The 23,974-nt window shown below is 48.6% G+C and overlaps 1 protein-coding gene across 1 annotated transcript; it reads right to left on the reverse strand.

The window, feature by feature from the left end:
- Positions 1 to 378: 378 nt before the first annotated feature.
- Positions 379 to 23,179, reverse strand: PIGZ (phosphatidylinositol glycan anchor biosynthesis class Z). Its single transcript, XM_049855644.1, has 3 exons — positions 22,434 to 23,179; positions 6,584 to 6,794; positions 379 to 1,946 (listed from the first exon to the last, which is right to left on the reverse strand). The coding sequence occupies exons 2-3, from the start codon at positions 6,786 to 6,788 to the stop codon at positions 379 to 381; spliced, it is 1,773 nt and encodes a 590-aa protein (XP_049711601.1). The 5' UTR covers positions 6,789 to 6,794; positions 22,434 to 23,179.
- Between the last annotated feature and the right edge of the window lie 795 nt (positions 23,180 to 23,974).

The following is a 23,974-nucleotide window of genomic DNA, read 5'->3' on the forward strand; positions in this document are numbered from 1 at the left end:
CCACACTGCCTTCCAGGCATCGAGTAGGCCAACGGGCGGGCTGTCATGCGCAGATGTAAGGCATCAAGGAAGGTCAAGGGGAGGTCTCTTTTCCCAACAGGCGCTCTGATACATTTAACACATCACAGTGGCTGGAGGGAGCAGGGCAGAGACAGACTCTGGGTGCCATTGGTTACATGGAGATCCTGTATGACTTCAGCATCAGGACCGTGATGGGTCAGATCTTTGGTCTCTGCAGGAAAAGGGAACAGCTCACCCAGAAGGCAGAGCAGCCAAGAGCGGTGCCCAGGAGCGGCAGAAGTGGGAATGGTAGCAGGGAAAGGAAAGGAAGGGCCCTGTCCAGCCCAGCTGCCCCTGCAGAAGACGGAGAGGCAGAGTCTATGGCTGAATTGTGGGCAGTGGCTGCTCTGTCACAGCATCAGGCTTTTCTCCCAGCTCCACAATGTGGAGGCTGAGGTGGTCCCTCCACGCCTCACTCAGCAGGGCGGACAGGGCTGGGGGGTCCTCCATGGTCAGGTGGGGAAACACGAGCATCTCATTCCTGAGGGGAAAGCCGCACTTCTCCATGGCAGGTCTGGTGGTGCCAGGGGTTACCACAAAGAGGCGGCAGAGCCGTGGCCCACCAGCAGCCTGGCAGGCTGGCTGCCTGGTGAAGTTGTTCAGGGCTTGGCACAGGATCCTGTCCTCCGTTCCAGCCATGTCTACCACTTCCACGGGTGACCCCAGGCCTGGGAGGCGCAGGAGGTGGCGGGGGGGCATGTAGGTGTGGGCGAAGAGCAGTGTGTAGTGGGTATTTACGCCTGGAAGCACAGGTGCATGGACTACCTGTTCCAGGTGCCCCAGGCCAGGTATTAGGCCTCCCTGGTGCAGGCAGCCAAAGAAGAGGGCCCCGAGGGCATTGAAGAAGACCAGGGTGCCCTTCCAGGGCACAGGCTGGGCCCGACGACTACAAAGCAGGACTAGGGGTACCAGGAGGGGGATTAGGAACCGAGCCTCCTGGTGGCTAAAGGCAGACAGGAGGGCCAGTGGTGTGAAGTAGAGAAGAAGAAGATAAGACCTGTGGCTGGTCAGCAGGCTCCGGGCACCCAGTATCCTCAGGAAGCCCATCTGTGCAAAGGCCCAGGGGCTAGCTTGCAGCTGCTGCCACGTAGTCTGCAGGGCCTGGATGTGCAGGGGCCCGAAGAGCAGGAAGCCGTTGACCACCAGGTGGGTGAGCCGCACGTGCGTGCCATGCCTCGCCAGGTTCTGGGGGTCCAGGTTGTAGTGCAGGAAGTTGGCAGGCGTCAGGACCAGTGTACTGGCCCTCAGTGGGCTGGAGAAGTACCAGCTGTCTATGGCCACAAACCCCGCTGCAGTGAGGGCCGCCCCTGGGAGTAGCACTAGGGCCTCGTGGGCCAGTGACTTGAAGCCAGGGTTCCGGGCTCCACCCACGCCCCAGAGGAAGAGCGGGACCAGAGCAAAAGCCAGAAAGGTGGGCCGGTTGAAGAAGCCAGCAGCCACAACACTCCCAAGAAGCCAGCTGTGCCACCAGGGGCCTGAAGGAGGCCGCTTGGGTGTGGGGTTCCCAGCTACACGGGGGGATACCAGCACCAGCAGCCACGCGAAGAGCAGTCCCTCAATGGCGTTGGAGAAGGTCCTTGTGTAGAAGACCAGGGTGACGTAGGAGCCAGCCAGGAGGACCAGGGCGGTCCAGCGCTCTGCTCCCCACAGTGGGGCCAGGTGGTACACGGCACGGTCCAGGGCAAAGGAAAGGGCGGTGAGGAGGAGCCGGGGCCCTACCAGCAGCTTGTAGCCACTCAGTGGGCCAGGCCACAGCCCCAGCTGTTCCCAGAGCCTGAGCAGCCAGAAGGCAGAGCCGGAGGTCAACAGCGGGAAGACCACTGTGCGGCAGGAGCTGCTGGGCCCAAACTCCCAAGGCCTTGAGGCCTCCATGCCCAAGATGTCTTCTGCAGAGAGAGAGGCAGGGGTGAGCCAATACCAAGCTCAGGGCATGTGAGAGGTGGGATTCTAGGAAGGCCTCCAAGATTTTCCACCTCCCAGTGTACCAAAACAAAACAAAAAAATAAGTCCATTGTTGTCGAGTTGATTCTGACTCATGGCAACCCCATGTGTTGCGTACTAGAACTGCTCCATAGGGTTTTCTAGGCTTCACAGAATAAGGAACCCTGGTGGCACAATGGTTAAGCATTCGGCTGCTAACTGAAAGGTTGGAGGCTCCATGGGAGGAAGACCTGGCGATCTGCTCCTGTAAAGATTACAGCCTAGGAAACCCTATGGAGCAGTTCTACTCTGCCACATGGGGTCACTATGAGTTGAAATCGACTTGACGGCACCCAACAACAACAATCTGGGTGCCACTGGGTGGGTTCAAAGTGCCAACCTTTAGGTAAGTAACTAGTGCAAACCATTTGTACCACCCAGGCACCTTCCCCTAGTGTACACGCCCTGCATGATCCCTGGGACTGTGAACACTGTGGCTTTTTCTCCCACAATTAGGTTATGTCATATGGCACCTTAAAATAGGGAGATCACCCGGTGAGCCTGGCCTAAGCACAAGGAGGATTCAGTGTGTCCTTGCTGGCTTGAAGATGGAGGGGTCCATGGGCAAGAACCTGGGCAACCTCTAGGAGCTGAGGCAGCCGCAGGCAAGGAAAGGGGACCTGAGTTCCACAGCCACAAGGAACTAAATTCTGCTAACCAGAACGAGCTTGGAAACAGATTTCACCGAAGCGTCCAGACAAGAACACAGCCCAGCCCATAGCTTCGTTTCAGCCTTGTGATATCCTGAGCAGAAAGAGAGCCCAGCCACGTGGTGCTAGACTTCTGCCTCCAGGACTGTGCAGGACAAGGGGGCGGGTCTTTAAGCTGCTAAATGTGCGGTGGTGATTCATTACACTGCGCAGAAATGAGAGGCCCCACCTTGTGAAATGGGGCAGGAGGAACCAGGCCTGGGAGATGAGGTGACAGTGTGCCCCGGACAGGGTGTATGGGGCGGGACAGAGGGAGGCGCCATCCTTCTCAGAGTTCTAAGGTCTCAAAATTCAGACTCAAAAACCCATCCTGGTGATAATGATTGCAATCAAGAGCAGGGGGCATGAGAATAGGGGAAGGGAACGAGCAACAAGGGTTATGATCAAAGGGGATTTTCGTTTTTTCTATGATAGTTTAATTTTTTTATAAGAATGTATTCAAGCAGTACTTTTGGAGTTAAAAAAAAATTTGCTGTCCAGGGCTGGTCTGCAACCCTGGGCCCCAATATCCCAGAGCTCAAAGGGGTGGAGATGGGGGAGGCTTTAGGGAAACTAACTCTGAGTTTCTGCAACTCAGCTCCATGCGCCACTGTCTGCAACATCTCACCCTTGATAACGTTCCTGGTTGTTTAGAGCTAATCCTGCAACCAGGGACTCAAGCTCTTTGCTTCTCCTTCTCAGTCCTCCAGCATTTGGCCATTTTATCTATGTCAGAGGGCGAAAGGGAAACAAAAAATCTAGGAACAGCTCGATCTGGCTGCTTTCTACTGGCTCAAGTTTAAAAAAAAAAAAAAATTACATATATATATATATAAAACCAAACCCATTGCCCTCAAGTCAGTTCCAACTCATATGGACCCTATAGGACGAAGTAGAACTGCCCCATAGAGTTTCCAGGGAGAGCCTGGTAGATTCAAACTGCCCACCTTTTGGTTAGCAGCCATAACACTTAACCACTATGCCACCAGGCTTTCCATATATATATATGTATATAATTTATATATATGAAAAAGAAGACTGGACTTTTGAGCTTAAAAATCAAATCCATCTGTTGAGCCCTGTGGCAAAGATATCTGGGTATCTCCCTGTGGTGAAATGAGTTCCTTTATTGTGGCCTTTTGCCTTGGTTCTTTGGAAAAACAGCTTGAGAGATCTTTCCCCTAAACTCTGAGGAGTTACCTTTGCCTTAGTTTTCTACCCTAGAGGATTTCTTACTTTTGTCCAGGTTGATTGGCATTTCTTGGGTAAGCTATAAACAACTTGGTTTGATACTTTTTGTCTGTCCCTGGGCTGCGGCCTGCCCTGTTATTGGTGTGCACCTTGCAGGGATTGGTCAATATACTATGCAAATGAAGTGTCTGTAGCTGACTATGCAAATGAAGTGTCTGTGGGGAGAGAGGATTTGTCAGTTTGTGCTCCCCCCACCCCTGGGAGGAACCATACCTTGAAACTGACAAGCAGTTGTGTATATATGCAGCCAACTGCACAGAGGTTTTTGAAGACAGAAGCAGCAGGAAGGAAGAAGAGAAAAAGAGAGAGAGAGGAGGCAAGGAACCTCCTAAAAGAAGTGTAACAAGGGCAAGGGCAATAACACTCAAACCAGTGAGTGGCAGAGCCAGAGGCAACAGGCCTGGAAGGGGCTCTGTGAGATAGTCAGTGGTGACAGATGTCCGGGCCGAGAGGAGGCCTGTCCTGAGGGGGCCCAGAGGAACCTGTTCTGAGGGGGCCCAGAGGAGGCCTGTCCTGAGGGGACTGAGAGGAGGCCTGTCCTGAGGGGGCCCAGAGGAGGCCTGTCCTAAGGAGGCCTGTCCTGAGGGAGCCCAGAGGAGGCCTGTCCTGAGGGGGCCCAGAGGAGGCCTGTCCTGAGGGGGCCCAGAGGAGGCCTGTCCTGAGGGGGCCCAGAGGAGGCCTGTCCTGAGGGGGCCCAGAGGAGGCCTGTCCTGAGGGGGCCCAGAGGAGGCCTGTCCTGAGGGGGCCCAGAGGAGGCCTGTCCTGAGGGGGCCCAGAGGAGGCCTGTCCTGAGGGGGCCCAGAGGAGGCCTGTCCTGAGGGGGCCCAGAGGAGCCTGTCCTGAGAGGGCCCAGAGGAGGCCTGTCCTGAGGGGGCCCAGTCCTGAGAGGGCCCAGAGGAGGCCTGTCCTGAGGGGGCCCAGAGGAGGCCTGTCCTGAGGGGGCCCAGAGGAGCCTGTCCTGAGGGGGCCCAGAGGAGGCCTGTCCTGAGGGGACTGAGAGGAGGCCTGTCCTGAGGGGACTGAGAGGAGGCCTGTCCTGAGGGGACTGAGAGGAGGCCTGTCCTGAGGGGACTGAGAGGAGGCCTGTCCTCAGGAGGCTGAGAAGAGCCCCCCGCATGGCTAAGAGGAGCTAAGAGAGCTGTCCTGCACAGAAGAAGGGAAACTTTGCCTACCTGCTTCCTGATCCTGGTCCTGAGTTGTACCCTGTTCCTTAATAAACCACTTATCTGGAAGTATGGTCTGTGAGTTCTGTGTGGCCATTGCAATGAATTATTGAACCCAGAAGAGAAGTAGAGAGTGCACTTTCACACACCCCAATATCCATTCTCCCCTCTTCCTTAGTCATAGAATCCCTCTCTTTAATTGGGCTGTTGGTTAGGTATAAAGACTACATTTCTCAACTTCCTTTGCATCTAGGTGTGGTCATGTGATGTGTTGTTGCCAATGGGATGTGTCATGGATTGAATTGTGTCCCCCAAAAATACGTGTATCAATTTGGCTAGGCCATGATTCCCAGTATTGTGTGATTGTCCACCATTTTGTCATCTGATGTGATCTTCCTGTGTGTTGTAAATCTTCTTGCTATGATGTTGATGAGGTAGGATTAGAGGCAATTATATTAATGAGGCAGAACTCCATCTACAAGATTAAAGTGTGTCTTGAGCCGGTTTCTTCTGAGATATAAAAGAGAAGTGAGCAGAGAGACATGGGAACTTCAACCACCAAGAAACAAGAGCCAGGAGAATAGCATGTCCTTTGGACCTGGGGTCCCTGTGCTGAGAAGCATCTAGGCCAGAAGAAGATTGATGATAAGGACCTTCCTCCAGAGCCAACAGAGAGAGAAAGCCTTCTCCTGGAGCTGATGGCCTGAATTTGGACTTGTAACCTCCTAGACTGTGAGAGAATAAATTTCTTTTGTTACAGCCATCCACTTGTGGTATTGTGTAACTAAGACAGGATGTAAGTGGGAGAAAACCATGTGACTTTCAAAAAATTATCTTAAAGGGAGCAGGCATACCTATTTCCTTTCTGTTGGCTGGAAAGTAGACTTGATGGCTGGAGCTCCAGCAGCCATACTGAACCATGAGGAGGAAGCTACATGCTCACAGCATCTGAAAAGTTTCTAGGCCCCCAAAACTACCCTTATGCTGTGCCCTACACTCCCTTGGCAGTTAAGGTCTAAAAAGTGAGCATCCCGGGTCTGAGCTCCCTCATCCTTCACATCAACCTACAATTTTTGAGACCACAGCCTTGTGTAAGCTCCCTCAACCATTGGGAATGCACAACTCTAAGATCCCTCCGCTGAGAAGTCCAGTGCAGCTTTCTTTCTGAATGACTCATACTGTTGGCCCAAGCAGGCAGCAACTATTAATACAAACGCTGTGCAGATGCCAAACCCACACAACCATTGCAACTGTCAGGGGCCAGGGCTCACGAGGTCAGTGCCATCACTCAGGGAGGTGTGAAGTCCCCACTCCCAAGTCTTATCCTAGAGAAGCTCCGGCTTTGCTTGTGCATTTACTGCCCATGTGCACAGACATGCTTCTTCCTCCCCACGCAATACCCAGAGAGCAACCCATCTTGATTGCCCTGGAGAGCTTTACCTGCCATAACCTCAGGTGACTGGAAGAACTCATCAGGGTGCACATAGCCTGTCTGCGGAAGGAGACACCATACCACGCGGAGCAGGCTCAGGCTGCCCCAGAGTGCCCTGGCTGCCATCTTCAGATCAAATTGCTGCTTAAACACTGGGCTGAGAGCCTGGAATGACTTCTCAGCCGCCGTAGACGCTATTCTGGAGCCACACATCTGCGCCTGCAGAGGATAACATTTGTCAGTTATTATAACATGAATGATAATATGTTCAGCTGTTGAAACAAACTCAAGATGGGTGTACATACAGTAATAATGATTAAAATAACAGCTGCTATTTACCCAGTGCCAGCTATGTGCCAGGCAATTGACACCCATATCTCATTTAATCCTTGCCACAATTTACAGATGGAGAAAATGATGTCTCTGTTGAGTAACCTGTCTGCATCTCAGAGCTATGAGTGATGGAACCGGGGTTGGGACCCAGCTCTGCCCAACCCCAGACCCACAATCCTTCCTCCATGACATGCTGTCCTTTTCACAGCCCTTCCCTGTCCCCATTCCTTGACTTCTGTTCCTAGACTCGGGGGTTTCTCATGTGATGTTGGTCCAAGGAAAGGGGGGCTTCCTGATGACCTCTGAGAGGAAGGGAGGGAGTCAGGGTCCAGTCCAAAAGGAGTGGAGGGCTGAGCTGCTTTGCCCTCCAGGGCCTGCAGCAGGGCCAGGCAGGGCAACCATGCTTGCTGGCTTTAGGTCTTTGGCACTGATGACTCCACTTGGCTATTTTTGGAAAGCAATTCTGTCCCTTGGCTTCCATGCTGAATGGAAGCAACTTGGCAGTGGCTCAGCCTGGCCTGTGTTCTCCAGCCTCCCCACCCCCCTGCTTCTGGGTTTCTCTGGGAGGCTCTTCTGGTAGTTCCCCTTACTGTCTCCGGAGCTCTCTCATCTGCACCCTGTCTGGAGAAGCTAGTGGGACACCCATGGTGAGAGTGGGTTTCAAGGGGAGAAAGGAAATGAAACCACCACCACATGAATTTAGCTTCACTTAAAACATACTGAATGGTCCGTGGGTAGCACAAATGGTGTGCGCTTGACTTCTAACTGAAAAGTTGATGGTTTCAACCCACCCAGAGGCACCTGCTTCCATAAAGATTAAAGCCAAGAAAATTCTGTGGAGCAGTTGTACTCCGTAACACATGGGGTCACCATGAGTTGGAATCGATTTGAAGGCAATGGCTTTGGCTTGGTTTGGACAACATCTCGAACCTGGATATTGGTCTTAACTGGCCTTAATCTCTCTCTCTCTCTCTATTTTCCTTCCTTCTTTTTTAAGAAAGATTTAAAAAAAAAAATCTTTAACAAAAAGGGATTTAGGCAATTGTTGGTTAATCTTATTTATTCAAAGCCCATTTGGACTTGGTGCCCTGAAGGAACCTCTGGTTCTGGATGGCTTGCTTTTGAAGTCTACCCTGGGTGCCCTGCTGCCACAGGGGACCTGGCACCGGGCGGCTGGAGGGAGGGTGAGAACTGGTCAGGATGGGCAAGGGCAGCCCCAGCCCAGCTCTGTGCAGACCACCAGCTGGTGCTGGACCCTGCCAGGTGTTAAGGGACTTGTCCTTTTCATTGTCTGCTATTCATAATGGCGATACCCACATCTTGATGTGAGAGTGGCCAAAAGGGGATGAAATTTATAAACAAAACCAAACCCACTGCCATCAAGTCAATTCCAACTCCTAGCAACACTATAGGACAGAGTAGAACTGCCCCATCGGGTTTCCAAGGCTGAAACTCTTCGAAAGTTGAAAGCAGATCCCCAGGCCTTTCTTTTCTGGTGCTACTGGGTAGGTTCGAACCACCAGCCTTTCAATTAGCAGCCAAGCTCTTAACCACTGTGCCACCAGAGCTCCTTATAAAATGTATATATCAAGAAATATACCTCTTATGAATTGTGTTGCCCCAAAATATATATTGTAAATCTTAGCCTCTATGCCCATGGTTATAATCCCATTTGGGAATGGATTGTCTTTGTTATGTTAATGAGGCAAGATTAGTGAACGGTATATCTTGAGTCAGTCTCTTTAGAGATATATAAGAGATTAAACAACTAAGCAGACGAGAGATGGGGTAAGATAGGTGCCAAGACACATGGAGACTTCCAAGGAACCAGGAAGCAGAAGCTGAAGAGACAAGGACCTTCCTCCAGAGCTGACAGAGACAGAAAGCCTTCCCCTAGAGCCAGGGCCCTGAATTCAGACTTCTAGCCCCCTAAACTGTGAGAAAATAAATTTCCGTTTGTTAAAGCCATCCACTCGTGGCATTTCTGTTATAGCTGCCCTAGATAACTAAGACAATATTCAAAGACTGAATAACCCTGGAGATACATTCTCAGTTCTAATGAAGGAGATGCAAATTGAAATAAATTTTAGGACTGACTACATAATAACTAGCAAACAAACAAACCTGCCAAAACTTGATGCAAGTAGAGCAGTGGAGAAAGACGTACATAAACCATAGCCATACTGGAGACTATTCTCCTCCAGGGTGAAACCTGACGATAATGTAATAAACCTACCTTTCCGTGGCAATCTTGTTCTATTACATCCAAAGGTGGTGAAAGTTGTTAGAAATCTAATTTCTAGGGCCCCACTCCAGAGCTATTGAATCAGACACTCTAGCTTTCTAGTGCATGGGGCTGACACCTTGTGTTTTAACAAGCCCTTCTGGTGATTTTTTTTTTTTTTTAAGATGATTCTGGTGCATGGTAAATCTTGAGAACCACTGTCTTAAGGAAATAATTGGGAAAAAAATAATAAATTGGGTAAAGCTATATGTGAAAAATTGGAAACCATACAAAGCCCCAGAGTCACAGAGAATTTAAGTGAACAGTGGCAAGAAAAGATAAAGTTATGACTGCCGATTTACACAATACATACATGAACAAATGTTAAGGAAAGAAGCAGAAAACAAAAAAAGCTGTATGAGCTTATTAGAAACTTGCTAATAAGTACACATAAGCTGAAGCCCTGGTGGTATAGTGGTTAAGAGCTCAGCTGCTAACCAAAAGCTTGGCAGTTCGAATCTACCAGCCGTTCCTTGGAAACTCTATGAAGCAATTCTACTCTGTCCAATAGGATCAACTCATTGACAACAGGTTTTGTTTTGTTTTTATACATAAGCTACTGCATTGACACCAAATTCATTTCTGAGCTTTGTCAGAATGTTCTGGTTACTTTCTTATTTCTCCTTTGAGATGAAGTGTCTAAATATGACATTTGCTAATCAAGTAAGATTAGGGTGCCCTAATCAAGTCTGGGTCTCGTAGCCCTTTCTGTTCACCAGCTCCTACCCCCCAGGCAAGCAAGTCTACCTCTTCCTTACAGTCTGAAAACGTGCCAACACCAAGGGATCCCACCCACTTCCCACAAAAATTAACTCCGTCTCCACTCTCCCTCCAACTTTCACACAGCCCTCAGAACCTACCTTTCAGAAGGTGCTGATGATAGCTGAAGCTGCCAGGAGCTGCTCACCTGCCCCTCCTGTCCTTTGCCCTCAAAGTGCTGGGTGTGGCTCAAGCCAGTCAAACCCAGTTTACTAGCCTACATGCCCAAGAAAAAATGCAATTTGTCTTATGTGCCTGTGTGCCATGATAACCTATGTAGTCCATAATATCTGCATGTAGTTCTTTGTGAGAGATGGTCTAAAAGGTTCTGCCTCCTTTTGTTCAGGGAGCTTGATTTGAGGTATACACCTCCTTGCTCCTTTCCTGCACACTTGGGATAAATGCTATTTCTCCCTCCTCGCCTTGGGGTGTGTGTGTGTTTTATATATATATATATGTATATATATGTATATATATGTATATATATGTATATATGTATATATATGTATATATGTATATATATGTATATATATGTATATATAATTTTATTATATATATATAATTTTTATTGTGCTTTAAGTACAAGTTTACAAATCAAGTCAGTCTCTCACACAAAAACCCATATACACCTTGCTATACACTCTCAGTGTGTTTTTATTGACAAGAAGCCTCACCAAGCACGACCTGCTTTGGGTAACACTGGGAATTTATCTCATTCCCTTGAGGAGGATTCTTCTTTCCTTGACTCAAAAATCAGCAAGAATCTGAGCCCGTGGTATGATAGATGTGGGTGTCAGCCACATCTCTGAAGAACAGAAAAACAAGTCTGGCAACCTGCTTGCCACTCCTCCGGAAATAACACGGTGATTAGGTCTTGACTTTAGTATTTTAAATACAGGCAGTCCCCGGGTTATGAACAGCCTGGAGACGCCCATAAAGCCCATAATATTAAAAATTTGAGGTATAATGTCCATCTGCAAAAAAAAGAAACATGACCCATACCTCACGCCATACACAAAAACTAATTCGAACTGGATCAAAGACCTAAATATAAAACCAAAAACTCTAAAGATCGTAGGAGAAAAAATAGGGTCAGTGCTAGAGGCCCTAATACATGGCATTAACAGGGTACAAACCATAACTAACAACACACAACAGAAGATAAGCTAGATAACTGGGATCTTCTAAAAATTAAACACTTATGCTCATCAAAAGACTTTGCCAAAAGAGTAAAAAGAGGACCTACAGACTGGGAAAAAAATTTTGGCTATGACAAATTCAACAAATATCTAATCTCTAAAATCTACAGGAAAATCCAACACCTCTACAACAAAAACACAAATAACCCAATCAAAAAATGGGCAAAGGGTATAAACAAACACTTCACCAAAGAAGACATTCAAGTGGTTAACAAACACATGACAGAATGCTTGCAATCACTAGCCATTAGAGAAATGCAAATCAAACCCACAATGAGATACCATCTTGCCCCCCGGCATTACTGGCACCAATCAAAAAATAGAAAATTACAAATGTTGGAGAGGCTGCAGGGAGATTGGAACTACTATGCACTGCTGGTGGGAATGCAAAATAGTACAACCATTTTGGAAATGATATGGTGCTTTGTTAAAAAGTTAGAAATACCACATGATCCAGCAATCCCACTCCTAGGAATATATCCCAGAGGAATAAGAGCTGTTACAGGAACAGACATATGCATACTCATGTTCATTGCAGCATTGTTCACAATAGCAAAAAGATGGAAACACCTAGGTGCCCATCAACAGATAAGTGAATAAACAAACTATGGGTACATACACAATGGAACACAACCCAACAATAAAGAACAGTGATGAATCTGTGAAGTGTCTTCCAACATGGATGAATCTGGAGGGCATTATGCTGAGTAAAATAAGTCAATCACAAAAAGACAAATATTGTATGAGACCGCTACTATAAAAACTCATGAAAAGATTTACACACAAAAAGAAACAATCTTTGATGGTTATGAGGAGCAGAGTGGTGAGAGGGGAAAAACACTAACTAGGCAATAGATAAGTGATAACTTTGGTGAAGGGTAAGACAGTACACAGTACTGGGGAAGCCAGCACAACTCGTATAAGGCAAGATCATGGAAGCAACACAGACACATCCAAACTCCCTGAGGGACCAAATTACTGGGCTGAGGGCTGTGGGAACCACGGTCTCAGGGAACATCTAGCTCAACTGGCCCAGCTCAACTGGCATAGCATGGTTTATAAAGAAAATGTTTTACATTCTACTTTGAGGAGTAGCATCTGGGGTCTTAAAAGCTTGTGGATAGCCATCTGAGATACTCCACTGGTGTCACCCCATCTGAAGCAAGGAAGAATGAAGAAAACCAAAGACACAAGGGAAAGATTAGTTCAAAGGACTAATGGACCACAACTACCACAGCCTGCACCAGACTGAGTCCAGCACAACTAGATGGTGCCTAGCTACCAACACTGACTGCTCTGACAGGGATCACAATAGAGGGTTCTGGACAGGGCTGGAGAAAAATGTAGAACAAAATTCGAAGTCACCAAAAAAAAAGTCCAGACTTACTTGTCTGATAGAGACAGGAGAAACCCCGAGAGTATGGCCCGCAGACACCCTTTCAGAAAGTCACTCCTGAGGCTCATCCTTCAGCCAAAGATTAGAAAGGCCCATAAAACAAAACAAGACTACATGGGCACACCAGCCCAGGGGCAGGGACAAGAAAGCAGGAGGGGACAGGAAAGCTGGTAATGGGGAATCCAAGGTCAAGAAGGAGAGAGTGTTGACATGTCTTGGGGTTGGCAGCCAATGTCACATAACAATATGTGTATTCATTGTTTAATGTGAAGCTAGTTTGCCCTGTAAACCTTCATCTAAAGTACAATAAAAAATGACAGACCAAAAGTTAATATTTTAATTATAAAAAGAACTCACACAAACTAAGAAAGAAAAACACTAAGGCTGATAAATGGACAAAGATGTACATATATAATTAACAAATGATAAGCATCGAAACCTGTCCAACCCAACTAAAAATTAGGAAAATGCAAATATTTTAAATATTTGGTGAAATTAGTGAAGGAAAGAAACATAATGCTGGCAAGAATCTGGTATTCTAGTACTAGCATATAGTGCTGATGGCAGAGTAAATTGATACAAATTTTTGAAAAATAATTTGTCCATATATATATTTTAAAAGCATTAAAATGTGTATACCTTTAAGAAAAATTCGAGGTATAGACAATGGTTCTTAATAACAAAGGGGCCCTACTTTGCAATATGCAGCAAAACATTATTATTACTGTATTATTGTGTTAAAGATGCTTTAGTGTATCTGCAAGTGTTTTCTTTAGTGTTTTTTATGCGAGAAAGTTACCCTATATACTATACACCAAGACAAACATTTGACTCATTGATGTTAGATACAAAGCATACCTAACCGTTCCCACTTACGTACAAATTCGGCTTAAAGGCAGACTTAGGAACAGAACTCTTTTGTAATCCGGGGTCTGCCTGTCGCTATTCCTCTCAAGCGTGGTGTCACGGTGTCATACCAGAGGAAACAAGCAACAAGGGGAAGCAACAGAGCAGGAACCTGGCAGAAGTTGACAAGCAGCCCGTAGATACTCACTGACCTTCATAGAGTTTGAGAGCGAGGTTTTGTAGCTTCTGCTTGAACTCTTCGACTGAATCGTACAGACTGTTTTTCCAGACCCAGTGAACGTCCTGACTTTTAGAGGAGAGTTTTCAGAAGATGAGGTTGGGATGCAAAAGGTTTCGTCAGAGTATTTCTCTTCATCAACAGGTGATACGACGCTGGGGACAGAGTGAGGGCAGCACCGTACCCATTGCAGAGGCACAGACTTTGGGGTCCAACAGATCTGTTTCAAATCTGGTCCCCACCATCATCAGCTGTATTACCTTGTTCAAGTTGCTTACATCCCTAAGCCTCAGGTTCCTCACCAGTTAAAAAAAAAAAAAAACAAAAACCCATTGCCGTTGAGTTGATTCCAACTCGTGGCAACCCCATGTTACAGAGTAGAACTGAGCTCCATAGGATTTTCCTGGCTGTAATCTTTATGAAAGCAGATTGCCAGACCTTTCTTTCCTGGTGCTGCTGGGTGGGTGGGTTCCAACCGCCAACCGTTCAGTTAGTAGTCAGGCACGAACTGTTATTTGATAATCTCAACCTCATAAGGTTGAGAGAGATTTCAAGAGCGGATGCCGGAAGGCACTGGTACAGAACTTGCAAATATAAGAGATTAATGCAAGGTTGCTAATACTACTTCCAGTTTAGGTGCGTTACGAAGCACAAATAAAAATCCAGGCCGCTCCAGATACTCTAGGAGACGCTGAGAGTCAGCACTTCCGCTGGCCATGAAAATAAACAGGGTTGAATCCAAATGTCCAGAAGTATTTATGCACGTGTTTGAAGCTCTTCTCTAGCTACTGAACTTGTACTACATGATCAAAATAAAAGAATGAAATACCAAATGCATTACACTGATTGGGAATTGGAAGCAGAGACACCAGCCTGCCCTCTGCTGCGTGAACAGTTGCAGAATGCCCCTGGGTCGTGAGCCTACATTGCAGCCACAGAGGTTCAACAAGACGACATCTGTTCACTGCCCACCATCTAGTCCCCTTTTCCCAGGTAACAGTACTCAGAATTTCCAAAGAGAACTGTGCCCCTCAGCCCTTACCACCAGTTTTTAGCCTGCAGATCGGGAACTGATCCTATCTCCAAATCCAGGTATAAGCCCTGAACGGCTTAAGCCAAATAGCGTTTCCCATCCCACTGGCCATACTAATTGGTTCAGAGATGGGCACATGAGTCAAAGTGGTTCAATCAGAGAAACTAGAAAACGTGCTGATAAAAAAGTCACAGTCTTTCTCTTCTCTGCCACACACATTTTTTTTTTTTTCTGGTCATCTTTTTCTTATTGATTTTTTTCACTTACTTGCATTGTGTTCAGAGATGAGGGTATATACGATACCAATCCTTTGAAATTAATGGAGATTTGATTTTAGCCCAGTATGTCCATGGTCCCTTTTTATAGACATGGATGCTGGAAAACGCTGTCTCTAACAGCTGCTGGATGTAGAGCTCTATATTCATTCATCCATTAGGTCAAGCTTGCTAACCACGTTGTTCAAATCTTTTACATCCTTGTGGATTTTGGGCTGCTTACTCTGTCAGAGATGTGTGTGGAAGTAGCGCTTGAGATGGTGGGCTTGCCAATTTTTCCTCCTAATTCTGTCAATTTTAGCTCATTTTTCAAGCTCTGCTGTTACATTTATAAAAGTTTAGATGTATTATATCTTCCTGGAAATTTGAATGTTTTATCATTATATAAAGAGCTTTGGTGGCACAATGGTGAAGTGCTCAACTGTTAACCTAAGGGCTGGAGATCTGAACTCACCCACTGGCTCCACGGGAGAAAGACCTGGCTATCTGCTTCTGTAAGGGTTACATCCCAGAAAACCCCACGGGGCAGCTCTACCCTGTCACATGGAGTTGCTATGAGTTGAAAATTGACTCAACGGCACCCAACAAAAACAACAATCATTATATAGGCTTTCCCTTCTGTCCTGCTAGTCCTGAAAGATTACAAATATGTGCTCAGATTCACCCAGTTTTGCATATGTTCTTGAGTTCAAACCTGTCTTGCCTTTCATGCTTGAGTACGCCTTACTTTCCGTACAGCTCATGTACAGAATCAAGTTGTTATTTTATCCACATTGTAGTTATTTTCAGCAATTTCTCTATGTAGTCCAACAACAACCCTCCACTTGTGTTATTTTTAACAACCTTCGATGCTTTTTTTTTCTATTTTTAAAATACAAGTTTGTTGTAGAAAATGTAGAAAGGACAAAAGAAAGGTGAAAATAGCAACTGCCCTCAATTCCTATCACTCAGAAAAATGCTGCTAACATTTCGATGTATGCTTTTCTTGAAAAAAATAATAAAGGCTTATATTTTTATTTATACATACATATTTTTTTTATTTATACATATTGGCATAAGAAATAGCCATGTTGGGAGAGAGAAGACAGGGGTTGAGAAAAATTGTTAGCTTAAGAGAGTTATTTTTCAGGAATTTGTGTTCTTAAGGGTCAACCTTGATCAGTGGATCTTTGTGGTCATGATTTGGGGGGGAACAGGAAGCCTGGGGGAACTCTGTCAGTATTTTTTCAGGATGTGGCCCAAGACTATGATGGGGAACTTGGATGCTTCCTCAGTTCCTGAAAACATCTGTTGATGGTGAGTGGGGATGGAGAGAGGCTAGGTCTTGGCCTCTGCAGTTGGGTTCTGGAAGAAGTGATGGCAGGCTGCTCCTCAGCACATGGGAGTCAGGAAATTTGGGAATCATGACGTGTACATGAGACCTATGGAAGAAGACATCTCGTGGCCGTGTGCTTGCAAGAATATGGGTCTGCTGTCCTCCATCCCACACTCTCCAACTCCTACCCTGCTCTCTAGTTACTACACACCCTGCCCAAGCCTAGGCCATTGGCTGGGGCTGCTCCATCTCAGTGACACAGCCTTGCAACAGTAGAATACACTTGGGAGTTGAGTTTTGTCTCTCTGAGGGCTATCTGACAATTCATTAAATATTTTCAATATATCTAATATACTTTCAAAACAGGCAAGATACCATATAATGCTTGCTTTATAACAGGCTCTTGTCACTGAGCAAAATGTCATGAGCATCTTTCCCTACATCTCAAGCATCTGCTCCCGCTGCCTGCAAATTCTGCATTCATCACCCATCCATTCGCCCTCTCTGTTCTCTTCTGTTGGCACCTTCCCTTCCACTTTTAAACAGGTTCTATTCCCAAGTTCTATTCCCTACTACTCTTAAAAAAAAAAAAAATCAAACAACCAAAGCTGTTCCTTGAAACCCAATGTACCCTCCACTACCTTTCCTCTTCTCTTTCTAGCAAATGCCTCAGACCATCTACATTCACCAAGTTCTTGCTTACTGCTCCCCCAGTACAATCCAGCTTTTCTCACCACCACTGACGCCACTCTCCCAAGATCCACCTGGGCTTTCTAATTGCCAAACCCAGTGGCCACTTCAGGTTGCATGCCATTTGACGATGGGGATCCCATCCATCTGCTTGAAAGCTTTGCCGTCCTTCCGGTGTTTGTTAGGAGGCTGTGTTCAATATGCTCCAATGCACTCAGTTTCAATGCCTATCTCCAGTCTTCCTATGAAGACTGGGGAACAAAAAGCTACATTGCCCAGATTGACGATTTAGAGAGCAGACGTGAGCCAGGTTATATTTCTGCAGCTTGCATTGTTTTCTGCTGGCGAGCAAGATCACAGAGACAGGGAGTTTTTCTGCAGCGCTTTGTGAGTATCAAGGCACAGCTGTAGTTGGGGTAGCTCCCTGATTCCCAGCTACAGGCCTGTGTTACACAGCTGAGTTCCAGTGGTGGTCTTTGCGCTTTCCTATTGCTGCTCCTCTCGTGAATTACTTCTGGGTCTTTAGTTACTTCTGGGTAAGTGACTTCTGGTTTCCTGGGGGCGCAAACTAGAGCCCATTCTTCCAATGCATCTGATGATTGCTTAGTACCTAATCCCTTGTATCAGATTCTTTTTCTGCTGGTTTCTATTCCCTGTACTGAACCCTGACCACTTCGTATTCTCATAATAAGCGGCCTTCAAGGATGGGAATATTCAGGTGCTAATAGAAAATGACTACCAGTCTATATTCCATGCCCTGAAAAAAAAATATCTTCGAGAATGAGGGTAGAACAAAAATATTTTCTGGCAAAGTGAAACAGAAAGATGTTGACAATCAGACCCTCAGGCAATTAAAGGGTATTCATTAGGTAGAAGGAAAAATGATTGCAAAGAGAAGACCTCAGGTGGAAGTAGGAATGAAGAGCACAGAAGGTGGCTATTAGATGGAAACACCTGGGAGGTAGAAATCAACTGAAGGCCACCTTCCTGCTGCATTGGCTGTCTTGTCCTGGTGTGTTGTAGATTGAATTGTGTCCCCCCTCCCCCCCCCCAAAAATATGTGTTGTGAATCCTAACCCCTATTGGGAATAAAGGCCGGGTGGTGCAACAGTTAAGCATTCAGCTGCTAACCGAAAGGTTGATGGTTGGAACCTACCTGGCAGCTCCGTGGGGGAAGGACCTGGTGGTCTGCTTCCAGAAGCATTACAGCCTAGGGAATGCTATGGGGCAATTCTTTCTGTCACATGGGGTCACTATGAGTCAGAATTAATGCTAGGGTACACAACAACAACAATTAGGAACAGGAATTTCTTTGTTAGGTTAAGGAGCTATATCAGTGTAGGGTGTGTCTTAAGCCAATAACTTTAGAGATATAAAAACTGCAGGTTAGGCACAGAAGCAAGCAAGCACCAATGGGGGAAAGACAGATGCCACCTGAAGATCTCCAAGGAATCCTGAGAAGAATTCTAGAGAAGCCGAGACAGGGATTTTCCCCCACAGCAGGCAAACAGAGAGGCTTTTCCTAGAGTCCGTGCCCTGAATTCGGACTTCTGGCCTGTGAGAAAATTAATTTCTGTTCATTAAAACTTGTGGTATTTCTGTTACAGCAGCACTAGTAAACTAAGACACCTGGCAAGTAAGGCCAAGGAGAGGGGTACGTCCATGTTCATTACCGCGGCTGTGGTGGTTTGGCAGTGGCTTTTGATCCCTAACTAAATAAAGCACTGTTCTTGAACTCAGTAATTCTGGTGCATGCCTCCTGGGTTTTCCACTTTCCTGACAAAGGGACAGATGTGGCTGCTCCAAGAGTGAGTGGGTCAGCTTTGGAATGTTCTGGAAGTTCAGCACTTCCCAAGGTTTTGTAAACAGCTAATTTCCTATATTAAACCTCTTTGTGATTCAAATACCTCATTTTTTTTTTTTTTTTTTTTTGGCAGACAACATCAGCAACAAAAACCCTGATTCAAACTCAGCTAAGCAGTTCATCATGTCACATCACAAAACCTCCAGGATCGGTACTGCCAAGGCTCCATCACCGCTTCTTAGTGATTGTCTTGCGTCTGCCTCCCTCTTTGTGAGGGGTTCATCCTCATGCTGGTAGAAAGATGGCTGTAGCAGTTCTAACCATCTCACCCAGATATGTCAACATGAAGAAGAAGAGTCTGCATTTTTTTTGTGTATCTCTGAAGTTCAAGGAAGTCTTTCCCAGAAGTCCCTTAGGCAGACTTGCCCTCAAGTCCCATTGGCCAGAACTGTGTCAAACACACCTTCCTAAACCAATCACTGGCAAGGGAAATGGGATTATCCAGTGAGGACTTACTCCCTTTGTAGGGGCTGGGGCTGAGGGCTGCCTCCTCTGAGGTGCACAGCCATCTAGAGGAGAGTGCTTACCCTAACAACATCAGGCGATTATCAACTGTGTGGCTGCTATGTGTGGCCTCCATGACACCAGGCTCTTCAGGTATTCCTCCTCCTTCTCTGGCAATTTCTTCTTAGGCTCCTTTTCCTCTGCTCACCCCTTAAATGTCAGTGCTCCTGGTCTTCAATTTCCTCTCTTCTCACCATATATACTTTTTAGGTCATCTCATATATTCTCCTGGTTTCAACTCCCACTTAATGACTTCTGAAATTGCTTCTCAGAGTTTCAGAATTATTAATAAAAACAACAGTAGCAGGGCCATTTATTGGATAGTTACTCTGTTCCCAACACTGTATATTATCTCATTTTATTCTCACAACAACTCTATAATCCTATTATTATCCCCATCTTATAGGTGAATTAACAGGTTTAGAGAGGTCAACTTTTGGCCTGGAGATCTGCTTCCATTGAGATTACAGCCAAGAAAACCCCAAGGAGCAGTTCTACTCTGTAACACATGGGGTTGCCATGAGTTGGGATCGACTCAACGGCAACGAACAACAACAACGAGTGAGTTGGTGGAACTGGGATTTGGAGCCAGTCGATTTGGCTGCAGAGCCCTGATCCACCGCCTGCTGGGGAAACTGCAGTACCTGCCTCAGACACAGGACAGCAGACAAAACTGGGCATGTTTCCCACGACCCAGCCCCGCCACCACGTTCCCTACGGCAGTGAGGGAACCACAGTCTAATTGTTCAGTCCAGAAACCTAGGGGTCATCCTCCGTCTCCTTCATTATGTGATACCAATGTCGCCTTCTAATCATTCTTTGAACCCAGCTCTTGATCTTCGCCCTCCATGTCCACTATCTGAGTCCAGGTGCGCTGTGGCTGGGGCATCTGTGGTCTGGGATTCCTCAGCCCTAGGGGTAGCTGTGTGGGGACCTTGGATCGCTGGAGCCCCTGGGTTGAGTGCTTCTAACTACAATCAGCCCCCTCCTTTATTATCCCAGAGTACACTGCACCCACCTCTCTGTTTCTCCTCCTCTTCCTTCCATCCTACTAAGTGCTGTCAGAGAGACTGTGTCATGCCTTTGGGTGAGGACCAGCCTCTCTCTGCCTTCGGGACCAAGTGGTTTACAAGGCCTTCTGTGGTCTCCACGGTTTTATCCAGCCTCTCCTGTCACCTCTTTGGTACTTGGTGCTCCAGAAACATCCATTTCTCTGTAGTCCCCTCCCCTAGTCTGTTCAGTGTTCCACCTCAGTGTCTGCTCACATTGTCTCCTTTGCCTAGGCACTTGCTCACAGCAACAGAGCACTTAATCTCTCTGAATTCCACTTTTCTTTTCTGTAAAATGAGGATAACAACTGTACCTACTTCAGGGCTGTTGTGAAAATGAAATAGGGGGAGGAGGAGAGCAAGCAAGCATAACAAGTGATTGCTTTCATTAGCTTTCCATTTTTCTTCAACTGCCCGACGCCCAAGAAGCCCTCCCGAATCCCAGTCCCGCAGGGCCCTGTGCAAGCTTTGCCCTGCACCTACGTTGACCATTGGTGTCGTCTGATCACTTGTCTGCCCTGCCTAGCTGAAGTCTCCCAGTGCTCGGGGCTATTCGGATCCATCTCAGCCCCTAGAGCCCAGCCTGAACCAGCCCACTGCGGGGCCAGGGCCACTGGGCCGGGGCCAAGGACAGAGCAGGAGGTCCTGGAGAAGACGCAACTAACTTAGCCGGGCATTGAACTTAACACCTGAGTGAGTTTTCTGGAAACAGGCCCGCCTGCCGCATGTCCTGGCTCCTGCAGAGGCTGGAGGATCAATCCCTGTGACCCCCTCCAGCACTAAATTCCAGGGCGCGGAGCCAAAGCCAACGGGCGTAGCAGCTACACACCTAAACCCAATCAGGATGCACGACTGCTCACTAAATGAGTTCCCTGACCTGCCCCGGTGCGGGTCGCGCGCAGGTCCTAATCCTGCGTCCTCCGCAGCCCCCTGGGTGTCCGTCTCGGGGAGCGGAGGGGAGCAGAAGGCTTTAGAATGAAGTGACACCTTCCAGGGCCGCGGAGATTCGACGCGGGGCGGGAAGCGGGTGCTGATAACCATGGAGACAGGTGCAGCCCGCGCGCGTGTGCGGTGGCTGCATGAGGGGAGGCAGCGGGGAGAGACCATCTCGGTGGCAGGGGTACAGCGAGGTGGAAACCACTGCGCCGGGGCGGGGGAGGCCAGGGGAAGAGGTCCCACCCGCCCGGAGAAAGGAGGGAAAGAGAGGACCGGAGAGAGCGCTCCGCCCAGCCGCGGGCGAGCAGAGCCACTGCTCGGTCTCGCCAAGTCTTGGCGCCCCACGTTTCTCCCGCGCCCACTGCTTCGGCGCTGAGCAGTCACCGTGCACGGTGGAGCGCACGAGCATGGCAGCCATCGCTTTCCAAGACATGTCCCTACCCTCCGAGTAAAAGTCTCCTCGACAGAGCTTACAGAAGAGGGCCCCTTCTCCGGATCCAGAATTTGGAACAAGTTTTAAGAACTGTGGGGTGGGGGTAGAAGAGGGGCTTTCCGCCCAAGAGTCAAAGGTGCCTTCTCCGGTTCTAAATGCGCAGAAACCCAGCCCAGTTTCAAGGCCACTATCTTGCCCGCCCTCCCATTCTCGGATACATCCCAGAGAGCGAGGGTGAGAGTGGCTTGCCCGGATCCATTTCCCTGTTTGGTGTCGCATTTCATCCTCACCTCAACTTTTTTTTTTTTCAACCCTGGCGAAGCCCTGGTGGCGCAGTGGATAAGAGCTCAGCTGCTAACCGACAGCTCAAACTCCCCAGCCGCTCATTGGAAACAGTTCTACTCTGTCCTATTGGGTGGAATCGACTTTATGGCAACGGGTTCGAGGCTGACGGCGGCAGTAACTCCTACAAGACGCCCCACCCTGGAAGCAGTGGAAGGGCGGACGCTGCGGCCTCCTTCCAATGGCAGCTGCCCAAACGGGCCGTGTTTATCCTTTGATTAGCAGAAAATGCAACTCACAGCATTAAACACACATAAGGGGGGGGGGGTGTGGAAAAGATCAAGGAATCTTTATCAGTTGCTTATAAACTGGCGCGCATCATTTAACCATCGCGGTTTGCATCTGCAAAATGGGAACTCTACCTGGTAGCGGGGAGTTTGGAGGCATTAATGATTTTGACAGTGGTTCCTAGTTTTCTGTGGCGAAGATGTCTGGGGGTGCAAAATGGCGTTTGTGAAGGAAGGATGAGGGATGTCCTCCTTAAGAAAAGTATCCACTGTCCCTGCCACACTGTGCGTTCTGCTCAAAGGACTGGAGGGCCACCAACCAGCTCACTCTGCGCTTGTGCGTTGGGGCGGCAGGGCCTTTGCCCATGTCGGTGCTCCCATGCGGCTGCCAGGCCAGAGGCCACCGCTCACCCCGTGGAGAGGGCAGGCCTGGCCAGAAGTGCAGCTCCCAAGGCCGGGGCGGACGCAGATTCTTCTCCGCTAAAATAATGCGAATCCCGTGCTTAGCAATTGCAGCACCTTTTGGTTACATCCCCACAAAGGCCCAGTGCAATAGCCCTATACCCCCATTTTATAGCTGGGGAAGCTGAGTCTCTGAAAGGTCCTGGAAGTATCCAAGAACTCCAGGAGAGGATTCGAGTCCAGGCCTCTGTTTGGGTCGAAAGCTAGCGCTCTAAAGGGGAGTATATCCACGGCCTCCCTCCCCGAGTAAAATTCATCCCGAGCCTCCTGTCTCCCTCCTGGTTCGGCGTTGGTCAGTGCCCAGCCGGCGCGCCGAGTTTGGGGAAAGCTGCCCTCGAGAATATGGGGGCTGGTAGCTCCTTGGCCTTCGTCCTTAGCCTCTGGCACTAGACTGCGAGCGAGGCAGAAATGGCAACAGTTTGTCCCCCTTCCCTTCCCATCCCAGCTGCCAAACTCACCGCAGCGCTGCGTCTGGGCAGCACCTGTGGCACTGGTGGCGTGGCCCGCGTCTGGGGCCGACCCGAAGGGCCGGGAGGTGAGGGCGCGGCCGGTCCCCACTGCGGCCTCCTTGCTGCCGGGTCCCAGGAGGGAGGCAAAACACGCGGCGCGCCAGGCGGGCGGAGGCGAGGCGCAGAGGGATGGGGACCAGCGCGGCCGAAGTTAGACCGGGAGGGGGGCGCGGTTCCCCGGTTGCAGGGTCTCCGGCGCACGGCCCCGCCCTGGTTTGACCCTGCGCCTGGGTGGCTGACCTTGGCCACCGTGGCGGGTCACTGGAACGCGGGGTTCCTCGGCCGTGACTCGCCGGGCTGTCAGCTCTCGCCCCTCCCCGCATGCTAGCTCATTCTCCCAGCAGCCAGCCCCTCTGCGGCCAGCCAGGCTGGCGGGGGATACAGCGGAGAAAATCTGTGCAGGCCAGGCTCCTTTTGTCATTCAAGATGAAGATGTCTGAGCTCTGCGTGAGTGAGGGTTGCGACAGCTAAGATGACCTACTTTGCCGAGGGACAGGAGGTCGGAGAGGAAAGAGGCTCCGTGGCCCGGCACCTGCGGGTATCGCGTGGGAAGCGGCGCCGGCCGGCAGGTCGTGTTTCCCCGGGATCGCTGCTCCCTCCGGGCTGCCGCCTGGGGACTGCCGGCTGGGGGTCCTGCTGCCCTTGCCGCCTTCCCAGCGGGACGGAGGTCATTGCGCTCGCGGGAGCCAGCGCCAGGAGCCCAGG

The sequence above is a fragment of the Elephas maximus genome, chromosome 1 (genome assembly GCF_024166365.1).
Source record: "Elephas maximus indicus isolate mEleMax1 chromosome 1, mEleMax1 primary haplotype, whole genome shotgun sequence".
Taxonomy (NCBI): Eukaryota; Metazoa; Chordata; class Mammalia; order Proboscidea; family Elephantidae; genus Elephas; species Elephas maximus.